Source organism: Leucoraja erinacea, chromosome 2 (assembly GCF_028641065.1).
Source record: "Leucoraja erinacea ecotype New England chromosome 2, Leri_hhj_1, whole genome shotgun sequence".
In the NCBI taxonomy this organism is placed as follows: Eukaryota; Metazoa; Chordata; class Chondrichthyes; order Rajiformes; family Rajidae; genus Leucoraja; species Leucoraja erinaceus.
The window spans coordinates 5,669,184-5,695,605 of record NC_073378.1 but is presented as its reverse complement, the minus strand read 5'-3'; the positions used below and the strand labels follow the sequence as shown (position 1 = coordinate 5,695,605).

General features: G+C 43.2%; 1 protein-coding gene across 1 annotated transcript in view; it reads left to right on the top strand.

Moving 5' to 3' along the window:
• Nucleotides 1–26,422, top strand: part of LOC129706705 (NFX1-type zinc finger-containing protein 1-like) — a 55,521-nt gene that overhangs the window by 8,646 nt on the left and 20,453 nt on the right. Inside the window, exons 3-9 of the mRNA XM_055651110.1 lie at nt 2,276–2,572; nt 10,381–10,581; nt 14,962–16,530; nt 18,172–18,300; nt 19,077–19,225; nt 22,186–22,320; nt 26,159–26,318. Of these exons, the coding sequence (XP_055507085.1) occupies nt 2,276–2,572; nt 10,381–10,581; nt 14,962–16,530; nt 18,172–18,300; nt 19,077–19,225; nt 22,186–22,320; nt 26,159–26,318 (2,640 nt within the window). The remainder of the gene's footprint in view (nt 1–2,275; nt 2,573–10,380; nt 10,582–14,961; nt 16,531–18,171; nt 18,301–19,076; nt 19,226–22,185; nt 22,321–26,158; nt 26,319–26,422) is intronic.

Sequence of the window (26,422 nt, the reverse complement as noted above, 5' to 3'; positions counted from 1 at the left end):
CACTGCCCCTCCCTCAATCTCAGCGTTCACAGGCAGCCTATCTGCACTGAGCCATGAGCTATATTTAAGAGGGAGTTAGATGTGGCCCTTGTGGCTAAAGGGATCAGGGGGTATGGAGAGAAGGCAGGTACAGGATACTGAGTTGGATGATCAGCCATGATCATATTGAATGGCGGTGCAGGCTCGAAGGACCGAATGGCCTACTCCTGCACCTATTTTCTATGTTTCTAATACGTTGTTGAGGGAGTGTCGGTGGAGGGAAAGGGATTTGTGTCAAATTTCACAGCTCAGCAGGGCAGCACACTAGTGAGGATAGCCAGGATGCTGGTGCAGCAGCATTAAGTCTGCAGCCTGAGTAGATATCTTTGTTGTTGTACCAGTAAGTGTTCAGGCTAAAGAGCACTGTTGCAAATAAGCGCCTTGCAGGGTAGACCAAAGGTAGACTTTAAACACCAGGGTACCAAATGAATTAGATAAATAAACAAGTCATTCTTCTTTAGCTGTAACTAAGATTCTGATAATGAGCAAATTATTTAATGAGAAGAGTTTGCGTATCATATTGAAGACCCTTTGTCAGAATCTTGAAAGTGAGAAAACAAGTTTTAATTTGTAGTGAAAATAGCGGGAGGGATGGAGAGGACAAAGGGAATATTTCGGATGAGTGCCGACAGAGTTGTCAAGGGGAATTGCTGTTTATGAACCTGATGGCTTCATAAACTCACACGTTACAGTAATCCTGCCCTCATTCTGTCAGAGATTAACTGCTTGTCCGATCGATCCATTTTCCAACTTGCAACTGACCGCTGACTAATTTCTCATTATTTTTCGAATGTGGATGAAAGGGATTTAAGTTGAAACGATATCTCAGCTTCTCTTTCCACAGATACTGCATGAAATGCTGTGGTTTCCAGCATTGCCTGTGTTTAATTCCCAATTAATTTAATAGTTTGTTTCTTCGTTGTCAAAACGGGGTGGGAGATTGCAACCTTCACGTGGTCCGCCCTGTTTCGACGAATGCGATCAACCTGGTGTGCACCAGAATGGTGAATCTCTGGAACTCTCTGCCACAGAGGGTAGTTGAGGCCAGTTCATTGGCTATATTTAAGAGGGAGTTTGATGTGGCTAAGGGGATCAGGGGGTATGGAGAGAAGGCAGGTACGGGATACCGAGTTGGATGATCAGCCATGATCATATTGAATGGCGGTGCCGGCTCGAAGGGCCGAATGGCCTACTCATGCACCTAATTTCTATGTTTCTATGCACAATCAAATAAGATCAAATGGAACAAGTTGTCCTACAACTTTAGGCTGTGCACGCCATACGCACAAAGAAGAAGAAGTTGTCAAAACGTAGCACGCTGCAGCCCACAAACATGTACATATTATTTTCAGGTTGATAGGTCTCATCTTTTGTTTACATGTGAATTGTTAAACGTATTTCAGTTGGCAATTAAAAAACCCAAGACACTGTCAATCTTTTAAACCTTTTTTTCTCTAATGTCAGGGTCTTCTTCCCAGGGAACAAGTGTCTAAAACTGAAGAGCACTAGTTTAAGGAATGAGAGGAGAGAGATAATGTTTGCCACAGAAGGGATAGTGAATATACATCGAAAGAGTTGCCAGAGTAGGAGATGTAGAGTTGGGTACAAAAAGCATTTTGGCAGGTACTTGCATAGGAAAGTTATAGGGAGTTATGGGTCCAATAGTGGCAACTAATATGGATTGGCATCGTGGTTGACATGGATGAGGTGAGCCAAAATAGCTTGTTTCTGTGCCTTGCTTGTATTTCAAATTGCACCTCTTCAATAGACATAGAAGTGGAAACCTCTCATTGCATCAGCAGAGGGGAAAGATATGTTTAAAATCAAGAACGATATAATTAATTTATTATTTAAAAACAAAATCTATTTGGGAAAAGTAACATTGCACCCTTGATACAATCTACTTGCATACTTTTTTTCTTTATCAGATTTTTAATCATTAAACTGTTGCATTTGATGAGCAGAGGTTGGTCTTGAGTTTGTATGTTTGTGTAAAGTGAGTTGACAACCCATTTTCCATCTCTCCTGATGTTAATGTTTCCATTGATTTCAATGTGAAGAATGTACAGAAGCTACTTACTTCTAATAATGACATTCCACTATCACACAAACGCAAGATATATGTTTTATCCCGGTCCTTTTCAAACACCAGACCGGGATAGGAATTAAGAAATAAATAGTCGTTGCTTACCATGCCACAGTCGGACATAACAAGACAAAACTCGTATTGTTCTAGGTTCCCAGGTCCAAAAGGTGCAGCCACCTGGAAGCCAAGTGAGAAGACCTCATCATTCAACCAGCAAACAGGCAAGTCAGCAACATTCAAAAGACCAAAAGTCTGGGAATAAACAGACTCCTATGGCATTTAAAGCAGTTGAAAGCCACCCCAAACCTGCAAACAAGGCTCATAATCATCCTTCAGTCCACCATGCGCATCAAGCTTCTGGAGGTGCCAGGAACCAAAGAAAACCACCCCATTCAACAAGTGGTCCAAAGCAAGCCCAGGAAGAAAGCGTTCGGCCAAAATCAGCAGGTAAGACTACAGTCTGTTGCATGTGGGGAAAATTAATGATTCCGAGTGACAAATGAGTAATTCATTGCATTAAAGATGAGTTCACAATCCTCTTCATCCTGATTATGCATAAGTCAACAACATTTAAATATGGCACACTAGTGCAGTGATAGAGTTGCTGCCTTACAGCGCCAGAGGCCCGGGTTCGATCTTGACTACGGGCGCTTTTTGTACGTTCTTCCTGTGACCTGCGTGGATTATCTCTGCTTTCCTCCCTCATTCAAAATGTACAGGTTTGTAGGCTAATTGGCTTAGTATCATTGTAAATTGTCCCTAGTGTATATAGGACAGTGTTGGTGTATGGGGATCGCTGGAGAACGCAGATTCACTCGGTGGACCAATATATCTTCCATGCTGTATCTGTAAACTAAACTAAACCAAAAAATACACATTGTACACCAAGATCACAGTGTAAATATTGGACAAAAGAGTTCAGCACATTTCAGATCCTGTGGATCTCTTCAGCAAGTTGACCTCACTCTAGACTCTTATAGTTCTCCCTTCTATGCCTGAAGACTGGAAATATTTTGGCTATTTTCCTGAATTCTTTGCCTTTCTGCACATTCAGCAACATTCCCCACTTCCTTTAATTTGTTTTACAATCCTTGTTTTCCCACCGCTCCCTCCGGCTGTTGACTTTTCATCCGTGACACCATGAGTTTTGGCTGAGCTCCACAAACTTCCAAAGATATGGGAAAGGAACAAATGTCAATACGGTAGTATCAGCTGGATAGTTGTTCCATTTGTACCTTGGAGGTTTTATCTTTAATACAATTCCTCAATCTAACACGTTCCTTGCTAGATTTCCATTGGCACATGATGAGTCTTGCAAATGTATTTACATGTTTTGATTAAGTGTTTTATTTAATAGAGTCAATGTGAATTACTGAAAAAGTTGAACAAAGATTTGATATATCGTGTGTGTCAGAGGTTGGTGTTTATGCTCTGAAACCATTTCTGTCATCATAGAACCATAGAAACATAGTAAATAGGTGCAGGAGTAGGCCATTCGGCTCTTCGAGCCTGCACCGCCATTCAATATGATCATGGCTGATCATCCAACTCAGTATCCTGTACCTGCCTTCTCTCCATACCCCCTGATCCCTATAGCCACAAGGGCCACATTTAACTCCCTCTTAAATATAGCCAACAAATTGGCCTCGACTACCTTCTGTGGCAGAGAATTCCAGAGATTCACCACTCTCTGTGTGAAAAATGTTTTCCTCATCTCGGTCCTAAAAGATTTCCCCCTTATCCTTAAATTGTGACCCCTTGTTCTGGACTTCCCCAACATCAGGAACAATCTTCCTGCATCAAGCCTGTCCAACCCCTTAAGAATTTTTAAGTTTCTATAAGATCCCCCCTCAATCTTCTAAAATCTAGCGAGTACAAGCCGAGTCTATCCAGTCTTTCTGCATATGAAAGTCCTGCCATCCCAGGAATCAGTCTGGAGAACCTTCTCTGTACGCCCTCTATGGCAAGAATGTCCTTCCTCAGATTTGGAGACCAAAACTGTACGCAATAGTCCAGGTGTGGTCTCGCCAAGACCCTGTACAACTGCAGTAGAACCTCCCTGCACCTATACTCAAATCTTGAAATCTTGCTGTGACCCAACATCCTGAAACAAATATAAATTCCATTGAGCATTAACCATAATCTGTGGCATGTTGTAACAGGAGAAAATGGGGGAGAAAGATCAAAAGGAAACTCAAAAGTAATGAGATGATCTTAAGCCTAAAATGCGAAATGTCTTCAAACCAGAGCATCACAGTGGTGCAGCCTTGTAGTGCCAGAGACCCGGGTTTGATACTGACTACGGGTGCTGCCTGTACGGAGTTCATGCATTCTCTCTGTGACCGCGTGGGTTTTCTCCGGGTACGCCCCCGCACGGTTTCCTCCCCCACCCCAAGGACGTACAGGCTTTTAGGTTAATTGGCATTGATTTAAAAAACATTGTAAATTACCACTAGTATGTATGTAGGATAGGCTGGTGAGCTTAACATCTGTAGTTGGGAAGGTTACCAGAGAGTATTCTGAGGGATAGGTTATGCAGGCATTTGGACGGGCAAGGGCTGATTAAGGATAGTCAGCGCTGTATGTGGGAGGTCGGGCCTCACACAAGACATGACCAAAGTGGTAGATGAGGGCAGAGCTGTAGAAGACACGGAAACAGGCCATCTCGGCCCTACAAGTCCATGCCGAACAATTTTTTTTCCCCTTAGTCAAAGTGGTAGAACGAACCTGAGGGCATTCCACACCGCTACCACTGCGTAAAGAAGTTCCCCCTGTACCCCTAAACTGGTCCCTTAATTCTGAAGTCAGAAGATGTTGTGTACATGGACTTCAGTAAGGCATTTGACAAGGTTCTGCATGGTATGGTGCTCTGGAATGTTAGATCGCATGGCATTAAAGGAGAAATAGCTGAATGGTTTGCAAATTGACTCCATGGAAGGAAGCAGATGGCGATGGTGGAAGGTTGCTTCACGGACTGGAGGCCTGTGACTAGTGGTGTGCCTCAGGGATCGGTGCTGGGCCCGTTACTCTTTGTCATCGACATCAATAATTTGGATCAGAACATACAGGGCAAGATTAACAAGTTTGCTGATGATACAAAAGTGGGTGGTTTTGCAGATAGTGAAGATGGTTGTGAACGATTGCAGCAGGATCTGGATCGATTGGCCAGGGGGGCGGAGGAATGGTTGATGGAATTTAATACTGATAAATGTGAGGTGTTGCATTTTGGGACGTCTAACAAGGGCAGGAACTATACTGTAAATGGTAGGCCTTTAGGGAGTGTTGTAGAGCTGAGGGATCTGGGACTGCAGGTGCATGGTTCCTTCAAGGTCGAGTCACAGGTAGATAAGGCGGTCAAAAAGTATTTGGCCTTCATCAGAGAGTATAGAAGTTGGGAGGTCATGTCGTAGTTGTATAAGCATTGGTGAGACAGCATTTAGAATATTGTGTTCAGTTCTGGGCACTGTGTTATAATTATTTATTATTATTTATTAAAGCTTTATTTCAGACACAGGTCCATATACACATCAAACAGTACAAAGAATTACAAAGATACATTAAGAAATTGCATATTAGCCTAAAATATATATAAGCTATTGCACCAATGCCATCTTAGCCTAGAAGTGAATCTATAGCAGCTTTTCAGAGGGCTGACTAAGGCTTCAATTATGTGGTTCTCTGACTTGTCCAGGCGACACATAAAACTAAACATCAGCTGTCTTAAGAGTGCCTCACAGGTTGGCACTCTAGTGGACACAAACAATTGACTGGCACTATGCCACCTAGGGACACGAAGTAGCAACCTCATTGCATCATTGTATGCTACCTTAAGCCTCTGCATACTCTTTTTCTTATACTTAGACCACAATTGAGCAGTATATAACGGTGTGATGTAGGTTCTGAACAGGGAACACTTCACATGGTCAGAGCACATATAAAACTTCCTTATAAGCATGTTGGCTTGAAGATAAATTTTACAGCGCTGTCGGTAGAGGTCTTTGTCATCCTTCCAGTCATCAGATATGACATGACCCAAGTATTTAATTTCCTCACACACTACAAGAGGACTGTCTGACAAATAAAAGGTCGGAAAAGTTGATTCCCTGTCCTCAGCGCTTCTAACTACCATTATGCGGCTTTTCTTAGCGTTATACTTTATGTCATAATCAAGGCCATACTGAGAGCACACCTTCAGCATCTGCTGCAGCCCAGCACTATATGGACAGAGCAGGACCAGGTTGTCTGCATACATCAGATGATTAACAATAGTGTTGCCCACAAGACAGCCAGTTTTTAACCTATTTAACTGATTTGACAATTCGTCCATATAAACATTAAATAAAATAGGAGACAAAATTCCTCCTTGCCGCACTCCGTTACTAACACAGAATGGAGCAGATACAACATTGTCCCATTTAACCTGAAACGTTTGATGGGCATACCAAAACACTAAAATTCTCACTAAGAATTTAGGGGCACCTCTATTTAGCAATTTTACAAACAATTGTTCATGATTAATTCTATCAAATGCCTTGGACGCATCAATAAAACATAAAAATACAGATGAATTCAGGCTCGAGTACCTGAACACAATCTCTTTAAGAGCATAGATACACAGGTCAGTTCCATGCTTTCTTTTGAACCCAAACTGATTGTCATTAGTAAGGACATACATTTCTAGCTTTGTCAACAGTATTCTCTCCAGTACTTTAGATAAGATACTGGCTAATGCAATAGGTCGGTAATTATCAATACTGTTGAGCCTACCAGCCTTATCTTTAATCACAGGCACTAACATTACAGACATAATATCATTTGGCAAGACACCATGAACCAAACAACCATTAAAGCACATGGAAAGCAAGGGGCAGAGCTTATAGCTGGCATATTTTAGATGTTCTGCAGTAATGCAGTCCATACCACAGGCTTTGTTGTTATCCAACATGTTAATGGCATCATAGACATCAACTGCCCTAACTACCATATCTACAGAGAGATTAATATGTTCATGATTGATTCTAACTGGGTTACTTTTAACACAGTTAAAAAGGTTACAGTAGTGCTCACGCCAACTCTCAGCTATTTTTTCTGGGCTACTAACACCTTCAATGTCAGACGGTAGGGGTGTTTTGCTGTTATTCATTACTCTGACCTCTTTCCAGAAGTTAGTAAGGTTGTTATTCTGTAGCTTCCTGGCAAGCGAGTCTGCTCTCATTGTGTTTTCATTTTTCTTAATAAAACGAAGTGCATATTTAACTCTAGCATTTGTGCGTTTTTTCATATCTAGCAATGCCCCCTGTCTAGGCCTACCTGCCTCTGACCAGAGTCTAAAGGCCTCTCTTGCCTCAGCGTACTGCTCATTCACAAACTCATTCCACCCAGGTCTGATGTTGGGTACCTTACATCTGCTTTTACAAAAGGGATCACTGGAGGCATTGAGACATTTCACAATAACATCATACATGGCACAGAGTTTTTCAGCATGTTGCACGTCCTTACAATTCATATCTGAGCACATTAGGGCCTCTTGAGGCAATTCAATATTATTTAAAAAACTGTCCGGTCGCAGTGAATATCCAGCCATAACCTCTCTGCTCAGTTTTGACCAGTCCAGTTTACTTGAGGGAGCAGCATTATTATTACTGGACAGCAGGGGGACATTCTCAACATTTAACCGTGCAGCAATAGGTATGTGATCAGAGGTGGCAAGTTCATAACAAATCTCCACCTTTTCGAGTGTGGCATGAGCATCAGCTGTGGTCACAATATGGTCTAGCCAAGATGTTGTGTGCCACGCCTCACTAACATAGGTAAAACTTGTGTCAGGCAACAGAGCTTTACTCGATAGAATTAGTTTAGATTCATTACAAAACTGCTGCAGGTGTGCTGCAAATAAAGATTTGCTATCTGACATGTCAGCATTAAAATCACCCATGACGTAGACACAAGATGAGCTGTTGTCCTCTATAAAGGACTGAATAAAAGCTAACCTGTTCAGAAACTCGTCCTCATGCTCATACGATTCATACGGTGTATAAACATTTAAGGCAGTAAATTTCTTTCCATTATAATTACACTCCAGCCCTATGGCCCAGTCAACATTTAGACGCACCACCTTCACCAGTGAGTCATGTTTGATGTTCCACAGTAGAGCTACATCACCAGCTATCCTACCCCCGAACGAAGGGTCGGGAGTGCTTCGCCAGCCCCAACGTTTCTTGCAGGCCACAGAATGTCACATTGGTCTAGCAGTGTGTCCACCATCAACCGCCTTGATCTATCAGTAGCAGAATGACCTACTCACAAACCGCGAGTGTTGTATGAAGCAACATGCATTTAATGTGTTGTGTCGCTCCCAGCGGAACAGCTGGCCTTCATCCCGTCCTCGCCCACAGATGCGACAGGCACCCCAGCATCGTTACCGTGCAGCGGCTCCTCATCCTGAGAGCGAGGGGCATCCTCTGGACCAGACGGATAAGAAAGATATTGTCAAGTTTAAAAAGGTTCAGAGAAGATTTACGAGGATGTTGCCAGGACTAGAGGGTGTGAGCTATAGGGGGATGTTGGGGAAACTGCTGTACGGGAAATTCATTTCGTTGTCTCAAAGTGAGGCAACGACAATAAAATTTGAATACAAGAATACAAGAATGTTGAGTAGGCTGGGTCTCTATTCCTTGGAGCGTAGGAGAATGAGAGGTGTACAAAACCATGAGAGGAATAGATTGGATAGATGCACAGAGTCTTTTGCCAAGAGTAGGGGAATCGAGGACCAGAGGACATAGGCTCAATGTGAAGGGGAAAAGATTTAATAGGAATCCGAGGGGTAACTTTTTCACTCAAAGGGGGGTGGATGTATGGAACAAGCTGTCAGACGAGGAAGTTAACCATATAATAACATATAACAATTACAGCACGGAAACAGGCCATCTCGGCCCTACAAGTCCGTGCCGAACAAATTTTTTTTCCCCCTTAGTCCCACCTGCCTGCACTCATACCATAACCCTCCATTCCCTTCTCATCCATATGCCTATCCAATTTATTTTTAAATGATACCAATGAACCTGCCTCCACCACTTCCACTGGAAGCTCATTCCACACCGCTACCACTCTCTGAGTAAAGATTCCCCCTCATATTACCCCTAAACTTCTGTCCCTTAATTCTGAAGTCAGGTCCCCTTGTTTGAATCCTCCCTATTCTCAAAGGGAAAAGCTTGTCCACATCAACTCTGTCTATCCCTCTCATCATTTTAAAGACCTCTATCAAGTCCCCCCTCAACCTTCTGCGCTCCAAAGAATAAAGACCTAACTTATTCAACCTATCTCTGTAACTTAGTTGTTGAAACCCAGGCAACATTCTAGTAAATCTCCTCTGTACTCTCTCTATTTTGTTGACATCCTTCCTATAATTGGGCGACCAAAATTGTACACCATAAATCCCAACATTTAAGAAACCGTTCGACAGGTACATGGATAGGACAGGTTTGGAGTGATGTGTATGGGTCAAATTTGTGGGTAAGTTGGGCTGAAGGGCCTGTTTCCACGCTGAATCACTCTTGTTATATTTTACTATGATAGTGTACGGGGTGATCGCTGACCAGCAGGGCCTGAGTGTGAGGTGGGCTGAAGGGCCTGTTTCTGCACTGTATCTCCGAAGTCTGATCAATTTGGTCTGGCACCGATATTGCTTATCTAAGCAATACAGTAACATATGAGAACACAGGAGTATTAACATGGTTTTAGAACCAGTAGGTCACTGCTATATTGCAGGAGATCTCCCTCCACGCAGTAATGTGCTTTAGTGAACCCCTTCTCTCTCTTTATTGTTGCCAGTGTCTTACTGAAGGGATCAGCCTGACATTTTCTTTGTGAAATGTGGGGTTATTCTTTGCTGTCTTTTTATTCAGGCCAATATGGGAGAAAGCGAATAATCCATTCAAACCCTCAACCTTTGTTTGCCATTTAGTCAGAATTTGGTTGATCTGTGCCTTAGCTCTGTTTACCCCATTCCCCTGTACCAGCTGGTGCCCTCATCAACCTAAAATAACTCAACAATCATGTGCCTGAAATTTTCATTTACTAACAATATTCAGGGTTGAGTGGGACGGGGTCTCCAGATTTCAATGCTCGTTTGACACCACCAATGTCTTCCTTTTCAGATAGTGTTTCTAAAGGGAGGACACACTGAAATAATCCCCCAGTAGGCCCTTCTTTCCCATGTAATAAACCATCTCTTTCTCTTATTTTTGAAATTTCAGGAGCAAAAGGCGGGCAGCAGCTGAGGCCGCCTCAGCAGCAATTCAAACATGTGCAGATGAGATCCCAGACTATATGTGCGAAGGACAGAATCAAGCACCGTGATCAGTCTGAACCTCGCAGGAGAATGCCCATGGCCATGTCGGATGTTGCCAGAGAAAGTAGTACCATGAATGGAATACAAAAGCAGCAAAGACCTCGAGGTTAGAGAAGCCATGCAACGTATCCTGGAAGTCTTGAGCGCGGGGAATATCTGTGGGGGGGTTTTTTAAATGATGATAATTTTTGACATAAGTTATAAAGTTATAATTTGTTCATGGGAGAATGTAATTAGGAATGTTAGAAGTTCTTGAGCATCGATAATTGGTCTGAAGTGAGAAGCAATTGAGACTAAACTATGTGCAGGTTTGCAAATAGGCCAGACTGGGTAAGAATGGCAGATTTCCTTCTTTACAAGAACTTGGTGCAAGAGAGAAATGTTTACAATAATCCAATTGTTTCATGGTTACCATTCATGTGACTGGCTACTTTGTATTACAACTCCTGTACCTGGATCAATGGCCTATAACTCTGGATGCCAACCAGTTTAAAACTAGAGGCTGGCACAGCACCTTTCATGACTTGGGACATGGTGACTTGATTTCTATCATATTCCAGAGAACAACTTAAAAGTTACTTTGCAAATTGACAATCCGAAGAAAAGCTGCCTTGGGGAATAAACAGTACAGAGGGGGAAAAAAACTGTTTACATGTAATCTCCCTATTGTAAGCAAACAACTGTGCCTCTTAAGATCATAGGTAGGCTGTGGGCCGGGGAGCTCTTTCATTTAGTTTTGTGACCCAACTCACAGAACTACCAGAATTTTTAACATATTGTGTAAAAATATTATATAAATCATACCTGAAACTCGTCAAGACCAAAACCTGCACATTTTTAAGAAATATGAAAAAAAACCTCAAATTTTCTGAGTAGTAATTGTCCAATGAATGCACGCTTGACATTGAGGTTAGATGCAAATTGGCCAATCCCATGCTAGGCAGTGAGGATGCTGGGATCATGGTGCCTCTTCATTACATCAATAGCAATAGGAAGGTTTCCAAGGATAAAGGTAATGCTAACCTTGCTGATAATTTTGTTTTTCATTTGATTTATCTTTATAAAGTTATAATGTGTACTGGTAAATAAAATCAGCCATGATTGGATGGCAGAGTAGACTTGATGGTCTGAATGACCCAATTCTACTCCTATCACTTATGAGAGCTTGATTCTGTTGCCATTTCAAATAAGTAATGCATTGAGGTGACTTCTACAATGGATGTGCTGATGGTATAGTCATGAGTGGACAAGTGAGGTTATGGTACAGCCTTTGACTCAGTAGAATATTGGCCATGGGACTTTCTTGCTGTGTATTAGGAGTCTTCCTGGCATCAAAGAGAGCAGCTTGCACCTCGAGTTATTCCAGCTTTCAGACTAGGAAATCCATGCCATTGAATCCAGCTTTGTGCCCATGAAATCTGTGCCTGGTAAATCTGTGCCAGTTACTGAGCCCAGGGAATTCCAGCTGGTGAATATGCACTGAGTGAGATCTTTATTTCATTTAATCTAATTGTCTACTTGTGTGAGTTTACTCTTTCAACTTTTAGGGAAAATCAGGACATGTCCTCACCAGAGGAGGTAGTTGAGGCTGCGACTATCCCAACGTTTAATAACCAGTTAAACAGGTACATAGATACATGAAAGACAGTCTTGCCATAGAGGGAGTTCAGAGAAGGTTCACCAGACTGATTGCTGGGATGTCAGGACTTTCATATGAAGAAAGACTGGATAGACTTGGTTTATACTCGCTAGAATTTAAAAGATTGAGGGGGGATCTTATAGAAACTTACAAAATTCTTAAGGGGTTGGACAGGCTAGATGCAGGAAGATTGTTCCCGATGTTGGGGAAGTCCAGAACAAGGGGTCACAGTTTAAGGATAAGGGGGAAATCTTTTAGGACCGAGATGAGAAAAACATTTTTCACACAGAGAGTGGTGGATCTCTGGAATTCTCTGCCACAGAAGGTAGTTGAGGCCAGTTCATTGGCTATATTTAAGAGGAAGTTAAATGTGGCCCTTGTGTCTAATGGGATCAGGGAGTATGGAGAGAAGGCAGGTACAGGATACTGAGTTGGATGATCAGCCATGATCATATTGAATGGCAGTGCAGGCTCGAAGGGCCGAATGGCCTACTCCTGCACCTATTTTCTATGTTTCTATGATACGACAGGTTTGGAGGGATATGGACCAAGTGCAGGCTGGTGGAATGTGTAGCTGGGATATCCACAATAGAAGTTGGACTGAAGGGCCTGTTTCCACACTCTGATGTGGTATTCAAAGGTATTTTATTGTCACATGTATCAATTAAGGTACAGTTATACATATTTTGTATCTGGTTGCCCCAGGATAGGTTGTGGCTGAAGGTTTCTTGAAACACATGTCCATATTGTGAAGGTGTTCCCAGAACAAGGTGGCACGGTGGCGCATTAGTAGAGTTGCTGCCTTACAGCCCCAGAAACACTTGTTCACTACTAACTACAGGTGTATGTCAGTATGGAGTTTCTATGTACTCCCTGTGCCCTGCATTGGTTTTCTACGATATATTTGGTTTTCTCCCACAATCCAAAGATGTACGGGTTTGTAGGTTTGGTATAAATGTAAAATTCGTCCATAGATTCAGATTCAGATTCAATTTTAATTGTCATTGTCAGTGTACAGTACAGAGACAACGAAATGCATAGTGTGTGAAGGATAGTGTTAATGTGTGGAGATCGCGGGTCAGTGCGGACTCGGTGGGCCGAAGGGCCTGTTTCCACGCTGTACCTCTAAACTAAACTAATATTAACGGGCAGGGAAATTTGACATTGTGAATTAGCTTGGTGAAGTAACGATGACAACTTCAATGTGACTTGGAGGAAAGCTTTGAAACGATGGTCTCGTGCAGCCATTTGTTGCGTGCTGACCAATCAGCGAAAAGTCAACACATAATTACTAGCGAGACATTCACAGTGTACAAATGCATGATAAGGTAACAAAGTTTAGTGCAAGATAAATCCAGGAAAGTCCGATCAAAGATAGTCCGAGACTCTCCAATGAGGTAGATAGTGGTTCATGTGCTTAACAAACTTAAAGCACACGGCATTGGGGGTTCAGTATTGATGTAGATAGAGAACTGGCTGGCAAATAGGAAGCAAAGAGTAGGAGTAAACGGGTCCTTTTCACAATGGCAGGCAGTGACTAGTGGGGTACCACAAGGCTCAGTGCTGGGACCCCAGCTATTTACAATATATATTAATGATCTGGATGAGGGAATTGAAGGCAATATCTCCAAGTTTGCGGATGACACTAAGCTGGGGGGCAGTGTTAGCTGTGAGGAGGATGGTAGGAGGCTGCAAGGTGACTTGGATAGGCTGGGTGAGTGGGCAAATGTTTGGCAGATGCAGTATAATGTGGATAAATGTGAGGTTATCCATTTTGGTGGCAAAAACGGGAAAGCAGACTATCATCTAAATGGTGGCCGATTGGGAAAGGGGAGATGCAGCGAGACCTGGGTGTCATGGTACACCAGTCATTGAAGGTAGGCATGCAGGTGCAGCAGGCAGTAAAGAAAGCGAATGGTATGTTGGCTTTCATAGCAAAAGGATTTGAGTATAGGAGCAGGGAGGTTCTACTGCAGTTGTACAGGGTCTTGGTGAGACCACACCTGGAGTATTGCGTACAGTTTTGGTCTCCAAATCTGAGGAAGGACATTATTGCCATAGAGGGAGTGCAGAGACGGTTCACCAGACTGATTCCTGGGATGTCAGGACTGTCTTATGAAGAAAGACTGGATAGACTTGGTTTATACTCTCTAGAATTTAGGAGATTGAGAGGGGATCTTATAGAAACTTACAAAATTCTTAAGGGGTTGGACAGGCTAGATGCAGGAAGATTGTTCCCGATGTTGGGGAAGTCCAGGACAAGGGGTCACAGCTTAAGGATAAGGGGGAAATCCTTTAAAACCGAGATGAGGAGAATTTTTATCACACAGAGAGTGGTGAATCTCTGGAACTCTCTGCCACAGAGGGTAGTCGAGGCCAGTTCATTGGCTATATTTAAGAGGGAGTTAGATGTGGCCCTAGTGGCTAAGGGGATCAGAGGATATGGAGAGAAGGCAGGTACGGGACACTGAGTTGGATGATCAGCCATGATCATATTGAATGGCGGTGCAGGCTCGAAGGGCCGAATGGCCTACTCCTGCACCTAATTTCTATGTTCTATGTCTGCTGTCTAGTTGGGGAAAGATGGTTTGGTCCTGTTTCCCTGAGTGATAGAATTCTCAGATTGAGCCTAATAATCCTCGGTGAATTGCTTCATTGCATCATGTAGATTTTACACGTGCTTCACCGACAGGAGAGAGATATGATTTTTAAAATGGTGAATGTGCTGTCAGTTGAGTGGACTGTTTCTCTCCAAATAGACATGTTGAGCATCGTGGGTTTACTAAAGACTACAAATATTGGTGAATGCAAAATATTTTGACTTTCTCTTTGATGTTGTCATTATAGGGAGACAGCCTTTCCAACAGGGAAAGGGGAAGAATGACTTTCCGATTAGATCTGAAAACGATTCACAGCAACATCACCAACGCCCGTGGACTCCATGGAAACGTGGAAACGCTCATCAGCGCCAGGACACTAAACCAGCTGCTAAGGAATTCAGTAAACCTAATCAACCTGAGCCGGCAACTCTGGATGAAGAAGAATTCATGCAGCTTGAAGCAATGGCACCAGTGGACATTGTAATGAAGTTGGCCTCTCCAATAAGTGGGCTCATCGAATTCTTAAAGGAGGAAAATACAGAAAAAAACTTGATCGCATCCTTTCTGAAAATTCTCAGTGCGACATTCAATTGCAAATCCAACCAGCACAGTTTGCATTATCTGCTGGAGCTAATCAAGAAATCCATGTTTCTGAAAATCACCCTGCCAAAATTCATCATGAGTGCTCTGACGGAAGTCTTGCCCGAGGCACATTTGGAGACTTCTAGATATCTTGGTTATACATTGAAGTTGCTCTGTCAGTTGATCACTGTCTATCCTGCAAGCGCTTTTGTGGAAGTGTCCCTTCTAGCTACGCTAGTGCAATCCACGTCTAACCACATGCAATCTATTGGCTTCCCTGTCTCAGAGGAAACTGGGAAGAGCTTGGAGAACCTGCACCAGATGGTTGCTTTTTTGCAGGAGAGACAGAAATATGGGAACTTGAAGTCGGATACCTACACCTACTTTGTGAAACCAGAGGGGAATGAATTTAGACACATTTCAATATACCCGACCTATGCTGACGTCCATTTAATCGACAAGCCTTTTGTGAGACCAAATATAATCAATGAAGAATACCCAGACACTGCCACATACCTGGACATACAATTTCGCCTGCTGCGTGAAGACTTTGTTCGGCCTCTGAGGGAGGGTATTTCCAACTTGCTGAGCTGTAACCAAAAGGATTTGCGGAAAGGAAAAACAGATGATATCAGAATTTATTTTGATGCCCAAGTCCTGGGTCCACTGTGTACACATACCGGTGTCTACTATCGGGTTAGATTTAATGTGAAACAGTTAAAGTTTGTTCAGTGGGAGAGCTCCAAGCGGCTACTGTATGGGTCTTTACTTTGCCTCTCAAAAGACAACTTTGAAACAATGCTGTTTGCAACAGTGGCACACAGAACTGTTCGGGAACTGATGAAAGGTATTATCCACCTCAGCTTCACGGAAGACAGTCGGCTGGACTTGGTGGACGTAAAACCGACGGATTCTTTTCTGATGGTTGAAACAATTGCATACTTTGAAGCCTATCGCCATGTTCTCGAAGGCTTTAAGCAGATCAGAGACGATGAGATACCCTTTCAGAAGTACATAGTTCATTGCCAGACTAATATTGCAGAACCAAAATATCTAAAAGGCACTTCTCAAAACTACACCCTGGAACCATTGTCCCGGAGTAATAATTTCAATGTATTTGACTTTGCAAAATGGCCCTCTAAGGAGAGATTAAAATTAGATGAATCTCAAATACAGGCGGTGCAGACAGCGTTAACCAAGGAACTTGCTATCATCCAGGGGCCTCCAGGAACAGGTAAAGTAGACTTGAACTACTTGTCTCATCTGAGGAAAGACGTTCTTGCCATAGAGGGAGTACAGAGAAGGTTCACCAGACGGATTCCTGGGATGTCAGGACTTTCATATGAAGAAAGACTGGATAAACTCGGCTTGTACTCGCTAGAATTTAGAAGATTGAGGGGGGATCTTATAGAAACTTACAAAATTCTTAAGGGGTTGGACAGGCTAGATGTAGGAAGATTGTTCCCAATGTTGGGGAAGTCCAGGACAAGGGGTCACAGTTTAAGGATAAGGGGGAAATCTTTTAGGACCGAGATGAGGAAAACATTTTTCACACAGAGAGTGGTGAATCTCTGGAACTCTCTGCCACAGAAGGTAGTTGAGGCCAGTTCATTGGCTATATTTAAGAGGGAGTTAGATGTGGCCCTTGTGGCTAAAGGGATCGGGGGGTATGGAGAGAAGGCAGGTACAGGATACTGAGTTGGATGATCAGCCATGATCGTATTGAATGGCGGTGCAGGCTCGAAGGGCCGAATGGCCTACTCCTGCACCTATTTTCTATGTTTCCATAACTCTTTGCTTTGAATATAGTCAAATCATTTTTTAAAAAAAGCCCTTCACTTTCTCTGGGGGTATTAAAGTATTTCATTATTGTGTCATTATTGCTGCTTGAAAAACAGCAAGCTCCAATTAGTGGGCACTGAGGTAACACAGTTTCCATTAGATCATTCACTCACATCTGTATTATTTCCTCTGTGCGAGCTCCTAATGTATCTCTTTGTAAGCATATGCTAAACAAAGAGCAAGATTAGCAACTAATCATACAGTGTGGAAACAGAGGCTTTGGCCCAACTTGCCCACACCGACCAACATGCCCCTTCTACACAAACCCTCTAAACCTGCTCTATCCATTGTACCTGTACAAATGTATCTTAAATGTTGTGCTAGCACCTGTTCCCATCAGATAGCCTCCCTTCACAATAAAGAAACCCCCCTATTCCCCCCCCCTCCTTTGCTTTAAATCAGGCTTGAATCAGAAAAACTAAAGCCTATGTTTTAACTTTCCTATTCATTTGAAAAAAAAAAATCATTTTTGTGTCATAAATTGTACAAGCTTGAAAAGACCAAATCTCCTATTATGGTGCACTTGGTAACCAGTTTATAGGAAGGATGTCACTCAAATATCTGTACAGTGGAGATTTACTCTGTGCCTGGGTTTCAACAACTAAGTTACAGAGATAGGTTGAATAAGTATGCTCTTTATTCAAAGAGCAAGAAGGTTAGGGGGGGACCTGAAGAGGTCTTTACAAATGATGAGAGGGAAACAGAGGACTTGGGCCCAGCTTTTCCCACCGACCAACAGGGAAGATTCAAACAAGAGGAAACTTCAGAATTAAGGGACAGAAGTTTAGGGGTATCCATTGTACCTGTACAAAGTGTATCGGTAAATGTTGTTCCAGTGGACCTGTTGGAGGCAGATTCGTTGGTATCATTTCAAATTTTGGACAGGCCTGACCCCCCCCCCCCCCCACCCCTTATGGTATGAAAGGTGGGACTAAGAGGCAAAAAACTACCATAGCACTATGTTTAGGGCTACCTATTCATTTTACGTGCTGTAAAAATATATTTATATAATGACTTGATTCTCACCTTGCAGGAAAGACATTTTTGGGACTGAAAATTGTCAGCGTTCTCCTGTCCAACATAAATATTTGGAAGTCCGCTACTGGTTCCCCTATACTGGTGGTCTGCTACACAAATCATGCATTGGACCAGTTTTTGGAAGGTTAGTGGGTTTAATATATACTAGACTAAGTGGGACCCGTTGTGTCCCAGTCACACGAGACGCCTGGTCCCCCAACACAACCCGTTCCCCAATGCAATATTCCACCATGGTGTGGGGAGGGGGGGGGGGGGGGGGGGGGTTGTATGTTTTGGAGGGGTGTGTGGGGTGGAACGGGGAGGGGCAATGGGGGGGGGGGGGTGGAGGGGTGGGGGGGGGGGTGCAGCACCACACAACACCTCCCAGCTCCACACGGCGGCTGACACGACTCCACACAACGGCTGACCCGCCTCCACTCTTGTGGACTCAATCAGCGTGGCTTGTGGACTGAGCTCCGCCTCCAGGACTTTATCCTCCTCGCCCCCGTGTCGTAAGAGGCGTTGCCTTCATGGTGACTGACAGGCGAGAAGACCAATCTGCTGAACTCACAATTTTTTTAAACCGCCATAACTTTTGTAATAGTCCACTGATCGGAACAAAACTTGGTGCGCTTGGAGCAGAGGAGAATGGTGAGTAAGGTGGTAAAAAATCCTAGCGATATAGGGTACCATTTTTGCGCAAATTGAAAAAAAAACGAAAACCGGAAGAGGACAAGATGAGTGTTTTAGTAACAGTATAGATTGCGTCGTTATCTTTTCAATGTTGGATGGATGCAACAATTTAATTAACCATGTATTTTCCACCATCATAGTGCAGCAAAATGTGTAGATGATGAATTCCACAACTTGCCTTCTACCAGCTCAAAAGAAAGTGCTAATGAAACTATATTGTTATTTTAGGAATCCACACCTTTCTGGGAACTGGGCTGGTCAGAGTTGGAGGAAGAAGCGATAGTAAAATTCTAGCCGATTTTACTATGCACGCGTTAAGAAAGCAGCCTGCCTTCAGGAGAAATCTCCCCAAGTATATGAAATGCATGTATCCTGCGGTAGGTTTGATAAGGAAATGTTTACACTTGTACTTATTTTCGTGAAGAAATTAAATAGCTAAAATGAAACTGAATTTCAGAAGAGGAGTACAGTACAGTGTGGGGAGAGATGTTGACCTTGTAGGATCTTGCAGCACAGATTGTGCTAGTGTTGGGTTTTGGAAAGTGATATTCAATTAGTCCTAATCTTTTCCTTCTTACTCCTCCAAGTGTGTTTCATTTTTGAGTGTTTATTCAATGAGATGGAGGAACTGAGTGAAATCCAGGTTAGCCAGGAAGTGGTGTTTGGTAAATTGAATGGATTAAAGGCCGATAAATCCCCAGAGCCAGATAGGCTGCATCCCAGAGTACTTAAGGAAGTAGCCCCAGAAATAGTGGATAATTTTTCAAAACTCTTTAGATTCTGGAGGAGTTCCTGAGGATTGGAGGGTAGCTAATGTAACCGCACTTTTTAAAAAAAGGAGGGAGAGAGAAAACGGGGAATTACAGACCAGTTAGTCTAACGTCGGTAGTGGGGAAACTGCTAGAGTCAGTTATTAAAGATGGGATAGCAGCACATTTGGAAAGTGGTGAAATCATTAGACAAAGTCAGCATGGAATTATGAAAGGTAAATCATGTCTGACGAATCTTATAGAATTTTTCGAGGATGTAACTAGTAGAGTGGATAAGGGAGAACCAGTGGATGTGTTATATCTGGACTTCCAGAAGGCTTTCGACAGGGTCCCACATAAGAGATTAGTATACAAACTTAAAGCACATGGTATTGGGGATTCAGTATTGATGTGGATAGAGAACTGGCTGGCAGACAGGGAGCAAAGAGTAGGAGTAAACGGGTCCTTTTCACAATGGCAGGCAGTGACTAGTGGGGTACCGCAAGGCTCAGTGCTGGGACCTCAGCTATTTACAATATATATTAATGATTTGGACGAGGGAATTGAATGCAACATCTCCAGGTTTGCAGATAACACGAAGCTGGGGGGCAGTGTTAGCTGTGTGGAGGATGCTAGGAGGCTGCAAGGTGACCTGGATAGGCTGGGTGAGTGGGCAAATGCATGGCAGATGCAGTATAATGTGGATAAATGTGAGGTTATCCACTTTGGTGGCAAAAACAGGAAAGTAGACTTTATCTGAATGGTGGCCGATTAGGAAAAGGGGAGATTTTAAGATTTTGCCTTCCACCACAGTGAGGAGGTGTTTGGTGAACTCACCGTGGTGGATGTTAAATTTGTGTTGATTGTGTGTTTTTGTCATTTTTTTATTATATGTAGGGAAACGAAATTTCGTTCAGACCAAAAGGTCTGAATGACAATAAACAAATCTAACCTAATCTAATCTAATCTAATCTCAGATGCAACGAGACCTGGGTGTCATGGTACACCAGTCATTAAAAGAAGGCACGCAGGCAGTGAAGAATGCGAATGGTATGTTAGCATTCATAGCAAAAGGATTTGAGTATAGGAGCAGGGAGGTTCTACTGCAGTTGTACAGGGTGAGACCACACCAGGAGTATTGCGTACAGTTTTGGCGTCCTAATCTGAGGAAATACATTCTAGCCATAGAGGGAGTACAGAGAAGGTTCACCAGACTGATTCCTGGGATGTCAGGACTTTCATATGAAGAAAGACTGGATAGACTCGGCTTGTACTCGCTAGAATTTAGAAGATTGAGGGGGTATCTTATAGAAACTTACAAAATTCTTGAGGGGTTGGACAGGCTAGATGCAGGAAGATTGTTCCAGATGTTGGGGAAGTCCAGAACAAGGGGTCACAGTTTAAGGATGAGGGGGAAATCCTTTAGGACTGAGATGTGGAAAACATTTTTCACACAGAGAGTGGTGAATCTCTGGAATTCTCTGCCACCGAAGGTAGTTGAGGCCAGTTCATTGGTATTTTTAAGAGGGAGTTAGATGTGGCCCTTGTGGGATCAGGGGGTTTGGAGAGAAGGCAGGTACGGGATACTGAGTTGGATGATCAGCCATGATCATATTGAATGGCGGTGCAGGCTCGAAGGGCCGAATGGCCTAACCTGATCATCCAACTCAGTACCCTGTACCTGCCTTCTCTCCATACCCCCTGATCCCTTTAGCCACAAGGGCCACATCTAACTCCCTCTTAAATTTAGACAATGAACTGGCCTCAACTACCTTCTGTGGCAGAGAATTCCAGAGATTCACCACTCTCTGTGTGAAAAATGTTTTCCTCATCTCGGTCCTAAAAGACTTCCCACTTATCCTTAAACTGTGACCCCTTGTTCTGGACTTCCCCAACATCGGGAACAATCTTCCTTCATCTAGCCTGTCCAACCCCTTAAGAATTTTGTAAGTTTCTATAAGATCCCCCCACAATCTTCTAAATTCTAGCGAGTACAAGCCGAGTCGATCCAGTCTTTCTTCATATGAAAGTCCTGACATCCCAGGAATCAGTCTGGTGAACCTTCTCTGTACTCCCTCTATGGCAAGAATGTCTTTCCTCAGATTAGGAGACCAAAACTGTATGCAATACTCCAGGTGTGGTCTCACCAAGACCCTGTACAACTGCAGTAGAACCTCCCTGCTCCTATACTCAAATCCTTTTGCTATGAATGCTAACATACCATTCGCCTTCTTCACTGCCTGCTGCACCTGCATGCCTACTTTCAATGACTGGTGTACCATGACACCCAGGTCTTGTTGCATCTCCCCCTTTCCTAATCGGCCACCATTTAGATAATAATTAAAGTGCACTTAAATTGTATTTGACTTTAAAGAGGGGTTAAGGTTGTTAATTTGTTTTCATTTGGAAGAGGCATGAGGGGCCAAATGGCCTCGCAAATATTCTATGCTTCTGTTATTTACCTCCTTTCTTGATGGCTGGCGGAATTGCATGGGTATTAAGGTCATTGGCATTTCGGAAAGAATGGGAAAAGCACATAGCATGTTATGATCCAAATATCTTCACCTCAGAAATCCTTATTCTTACAGCTGATTGAAGGAAGAGAAGAGATCGAGCTGAAAATTGAATCATTGGCTGTGTATTTGGAAGCAAGTGCAAAGGGAGTCCTTAAGTTAGGCATCTTATCGGAATACATTCAACCGAATCACTTGAAGAGTCTACAGGTGAGAATGCTGTCTCCTGATTTAAATCTACATATACGAGCAGGAATATCATTTGAGTTGCCAGGGGACAAATATTACTGCCTATACTTTGCCACATATTTTCCATTATCATTCACCTTCTCCCTTTATACTTTGCAACATCTTTTTTCCCCCGTCACTCTGCAGTCATGTCAAATTTCACTCCGCAATTTTCAATCCACACAAAATTCCATTCTCTGCTCTTCCAGATTCTCCACTACCTGTTTTTCCAACAAACCAGCCAAGATAACTCAAAATAACTCAAAACTAGGATCCCGACTATTCATTGATCAAGTTATTGACTTCTTATAAAGTAACAGAGTCAAAACATCAAACCTCAAGAAATCTTACCTAAATCACAATTGGGAATTGTGTAGCTTCTAAACTCAGAAGCTGCTGGGCATCTCAGAAGTGTATGTCCAAAAGGTACATTTCACATTCTGAAGGTAGACAAAAATGCTGTTGAGACTCAGCGGGTGAGGCAGCATCTATGGAGCGAAGGAATAGGCGACGTTTCGGGTCGAAACCCTTCTTCAGACCCGAAACGTCGCAATAGATGTTGACTCACCCCCTGAGTTTCTCCAGCATCTTTGTCTACCTTCGATTTTTTTTCAGCATCTGCAGTTTCTACTTAAACATTTCACATTCTGATGTTGCTTGGGTAACAAGCACCATCCAAATAAAGTATTTAATGAAAGCATGTCTGAAGCAGGAATATTGATGTCTGGTTCTGAATAATTTAAAAGGGACGCAATTTCACTTACTTTAGTTTAATTTAGAGATATAGCACGGAAACAGGCCCTTCTGCACGCCGAGTCCATGCCGACCAGCGATCACCCCGTACACTAGCACTATCCAACACACTAGGAACAATTTACAATTCTTACCAAAGCCAATGAACCTACAAACCTATACGTCTTTGGAATGTGGGAGGAAATTGGACCACCTGGAAAAAACCAACGTGGTCATGAGAGGGGGGGGGGGGGGGGGGGGGGGGGGGGGACGTACGAACTCCGTACAGGCAGCAACCGTGGTCAGGATCGATCCCGGGTCTCCGGTGCTGCGCCACCGTGCCATCGCTTGTTCTATGGCCGTGGATCCAAGGCTTTGATCATCTGCCAAATGAGGCGTCTTTCAAGCCTTTGTCTTAGTTTGCTCCCATAGCTTGCGCTAAGAATATTCTTTAGATCCTGATTGAACCACTGCCTGTTACTGTCTTCTTGTATCCTGGCCCAGACTTCCACCGTTACACAATCATGTGTTCTACTCCTCTAATATGTCCTTTCTCCTGATCGTGGCCATTTCCATAATCTCCTCCTAGTCTAATCCTCCATTGTCACACGCTGCTCCTGACCCCTCACTGCTTCTGGGGTTGAGGTCACCCTTGGCCTACCTGATATCTTCTGCTAGCCCTGCATTGCTAAAGAAAGATCTTTTGCGACGTTTATTATGGGCAAATCCTGTCCATTGCAGGTAATGTCATGATAGAACATTGTGACCAGGATGCTTGGCACAATAAAGTGGGTGTAGCACACCCGCCAGAGTGGCATAAGGAAATTTTGGGTCACTTGCTCCCTTTAGACATTGCGTTAACTTTCGATTGTATCATCCTGCAAGCCCCCGATCAGTCTGAAGAAGGGTTTTACCCGAAACGTTGCCTATTTCCTTCGCTCCATAATGCTGCTGCACCCGCTGACAATTACACCACGGAAACCTGGCAGGCCATCTCGGACCGTTAAGTTTCAATTCTATCCTGCAAGCAGACTTTTACCGTGTAACCATATAACAATTACAGCACACATATTCTCGGCCCTTCTAGTCCCCGAACACTAATCCTCACCTACACTCAGACCATAACCCTCCATTCCTTTCCTGTTCATATACCTATCCAATTTATTTTAAAATGATAAAATGGAACCTGCCTCCACCACCTCCACTGGAAGCTCATTCCACACAGATACCACTCTCTGAGTAAAGATGTTACCCCTAAACCTCTGTCCCTTAATTCTCAAATCATGTCCTCTTGTTTGAATCTTCCCTACTCTCAGTGGGAAAAGCTTATCCACGTCCACTCTGTCTATCCCTCTTATCATTTTAAAGACCTCTATCAAGTCCCCCCTTAACCTTCTGCGCTCCAAAGAATAAAGACCTAACTTGTTCAACCTTTCTCTGTAACTTACTTGCTGAAACCCAGGCAACATTCTAGTAAATCTCCTCTGTACTCTCTCTATTTTGTTGACATCTTTCCTATAATTGGGCGACCAAAATTGTACACCATACTCCAGAATTGGCCTCCTCCTGTTCAAATCTCTGGCCATTCAGAGCCAACATAGGCCATTGAGCACGGAGGTTTGAATTTGGCTCTTCCCAAGTTATCATTTTTCATTCAAAATATACATTACCAATCTCATTGTTAAAAACATCTCAAACACCTTACTGTTCACCCGTAGTGTTAAACCGATCTTGCTCACTCGTTTGATGGTGATTAGCTCTCTCAGGGCCATTTATCTAGCTCTGTTGCTATTTGGATGTTAATCTATGGCTATGTGATTACTTAAGATGCTTCTAAGATGGCATCCAACCCAGGTGACTATTTCTGACTCGGGTGCTAGTCACCAAAGTGGATCTGCAATCACACATTACAATCGCTCTACACTTTTAAATCTCTACTCCGACACCAACATTTCTTACTTCTCAATTTCCTCTCAGATACCTAGGACTATCTTTGATCGGACATTACTGGGTTTATCTTGCACTAAATGTTATTCACATCCCATGCATCTGTACACTGTGGATGGCTCAATTGGAATCATGTATTGTCTTTCTGCTGATTGAGTAGCACGCAACAAAAGCTTTTCGCTGTATCTCGATACACGTGACAATAAACTGAACTGAGTGAACCCTTTGGAGAAAGAAAGGATCTAAAGACAATTTCACTAAATGACAGTTTTAGTGAAAATATTTGCTAATGAATGGCAGGTACACAAAAGCCAGAGCTGGAGACCTCTTTTGTGTACCTTCGATTCAGATCCAATGCATCTGCAGTGGACTTCAGAAACACTGCTAATGAATGGTTTGTATGTGGTTTCTGTGACCAGGGGAAGAGCTAGTGCTGTGGCACAGCTATAGCTCAAGCCAGAGACCCGGGTCTGATCCAGACCTCAGGTGCTGTTTGTATTTTGCATGTTCAGATGCGTCAGTTTCAGATATCCCAAAGACGTGCGAGTTTATTGGTCATTGTGCAGTGGACAGTACAGAGACACTGGAAAAGTTTGTGGAGTTTGTATGTTCTTTCTGTGAAACACCATGTGGGAAGAGCTACTGTGCGGCACAGTGGCACAGCTGGTAGAGTTGCTGCCTCAGTGCCAGAGACCCGGGTCTGATCCTGACCTCGGGTGCTGTTTGTGTGGAGTTTGCATGTTCTCCCGGTGACCGCGTCGGTTTTCATCCATATCCCAAAGATGTGCGAGTTTGTAGGTTAATTGGCCCAATGTGTAATGAAAGTGGAACAACATGGAAGTCGTGTGAACGGGTGGTCGGCGGGGACTCGGTGCCTATTTCACGCTCTTTCTCGCTGTATTACTAACCCAAACTAAAAGTAACTGACTGCAGTAAATTGTCCCTGGTGTTCGAGTGTGGTAGGAAAATCAAAGTGGAGTTGATGGGCATGTGAGAGAGAATAGGTTAGAGGAAAATAAGTGTGGAGTGGGATGGATGTGAATGCTCTGAGAGCCAGCATGGACCCAATGGCCTCCCGAATCAGGGGGAAAAATGAAAGGAAAATTAAGTGTTAACATAAGGAGATGATTTATGTTTTAAGGTGGGCTCTCAATATAATCCATCGAAGAGATATGATATTCTGGAATGGTTAAAGTTGACGTCAGCACACACATTTTATTTCGCATCCAAAGCGACACAACAACAGTCCAAAGAAGATGACTGGGATGAGACGGCCTCAAGTGTCACTGAGGGAGACCTAGGTAAATAGAACATCCAACTTTGAACCAGATTGTAATTCTGATCAAATTACAACTTAAAAACAATAGTGTTTCTAGAATTTTAAGTAGAAAAATGTTAATCATGG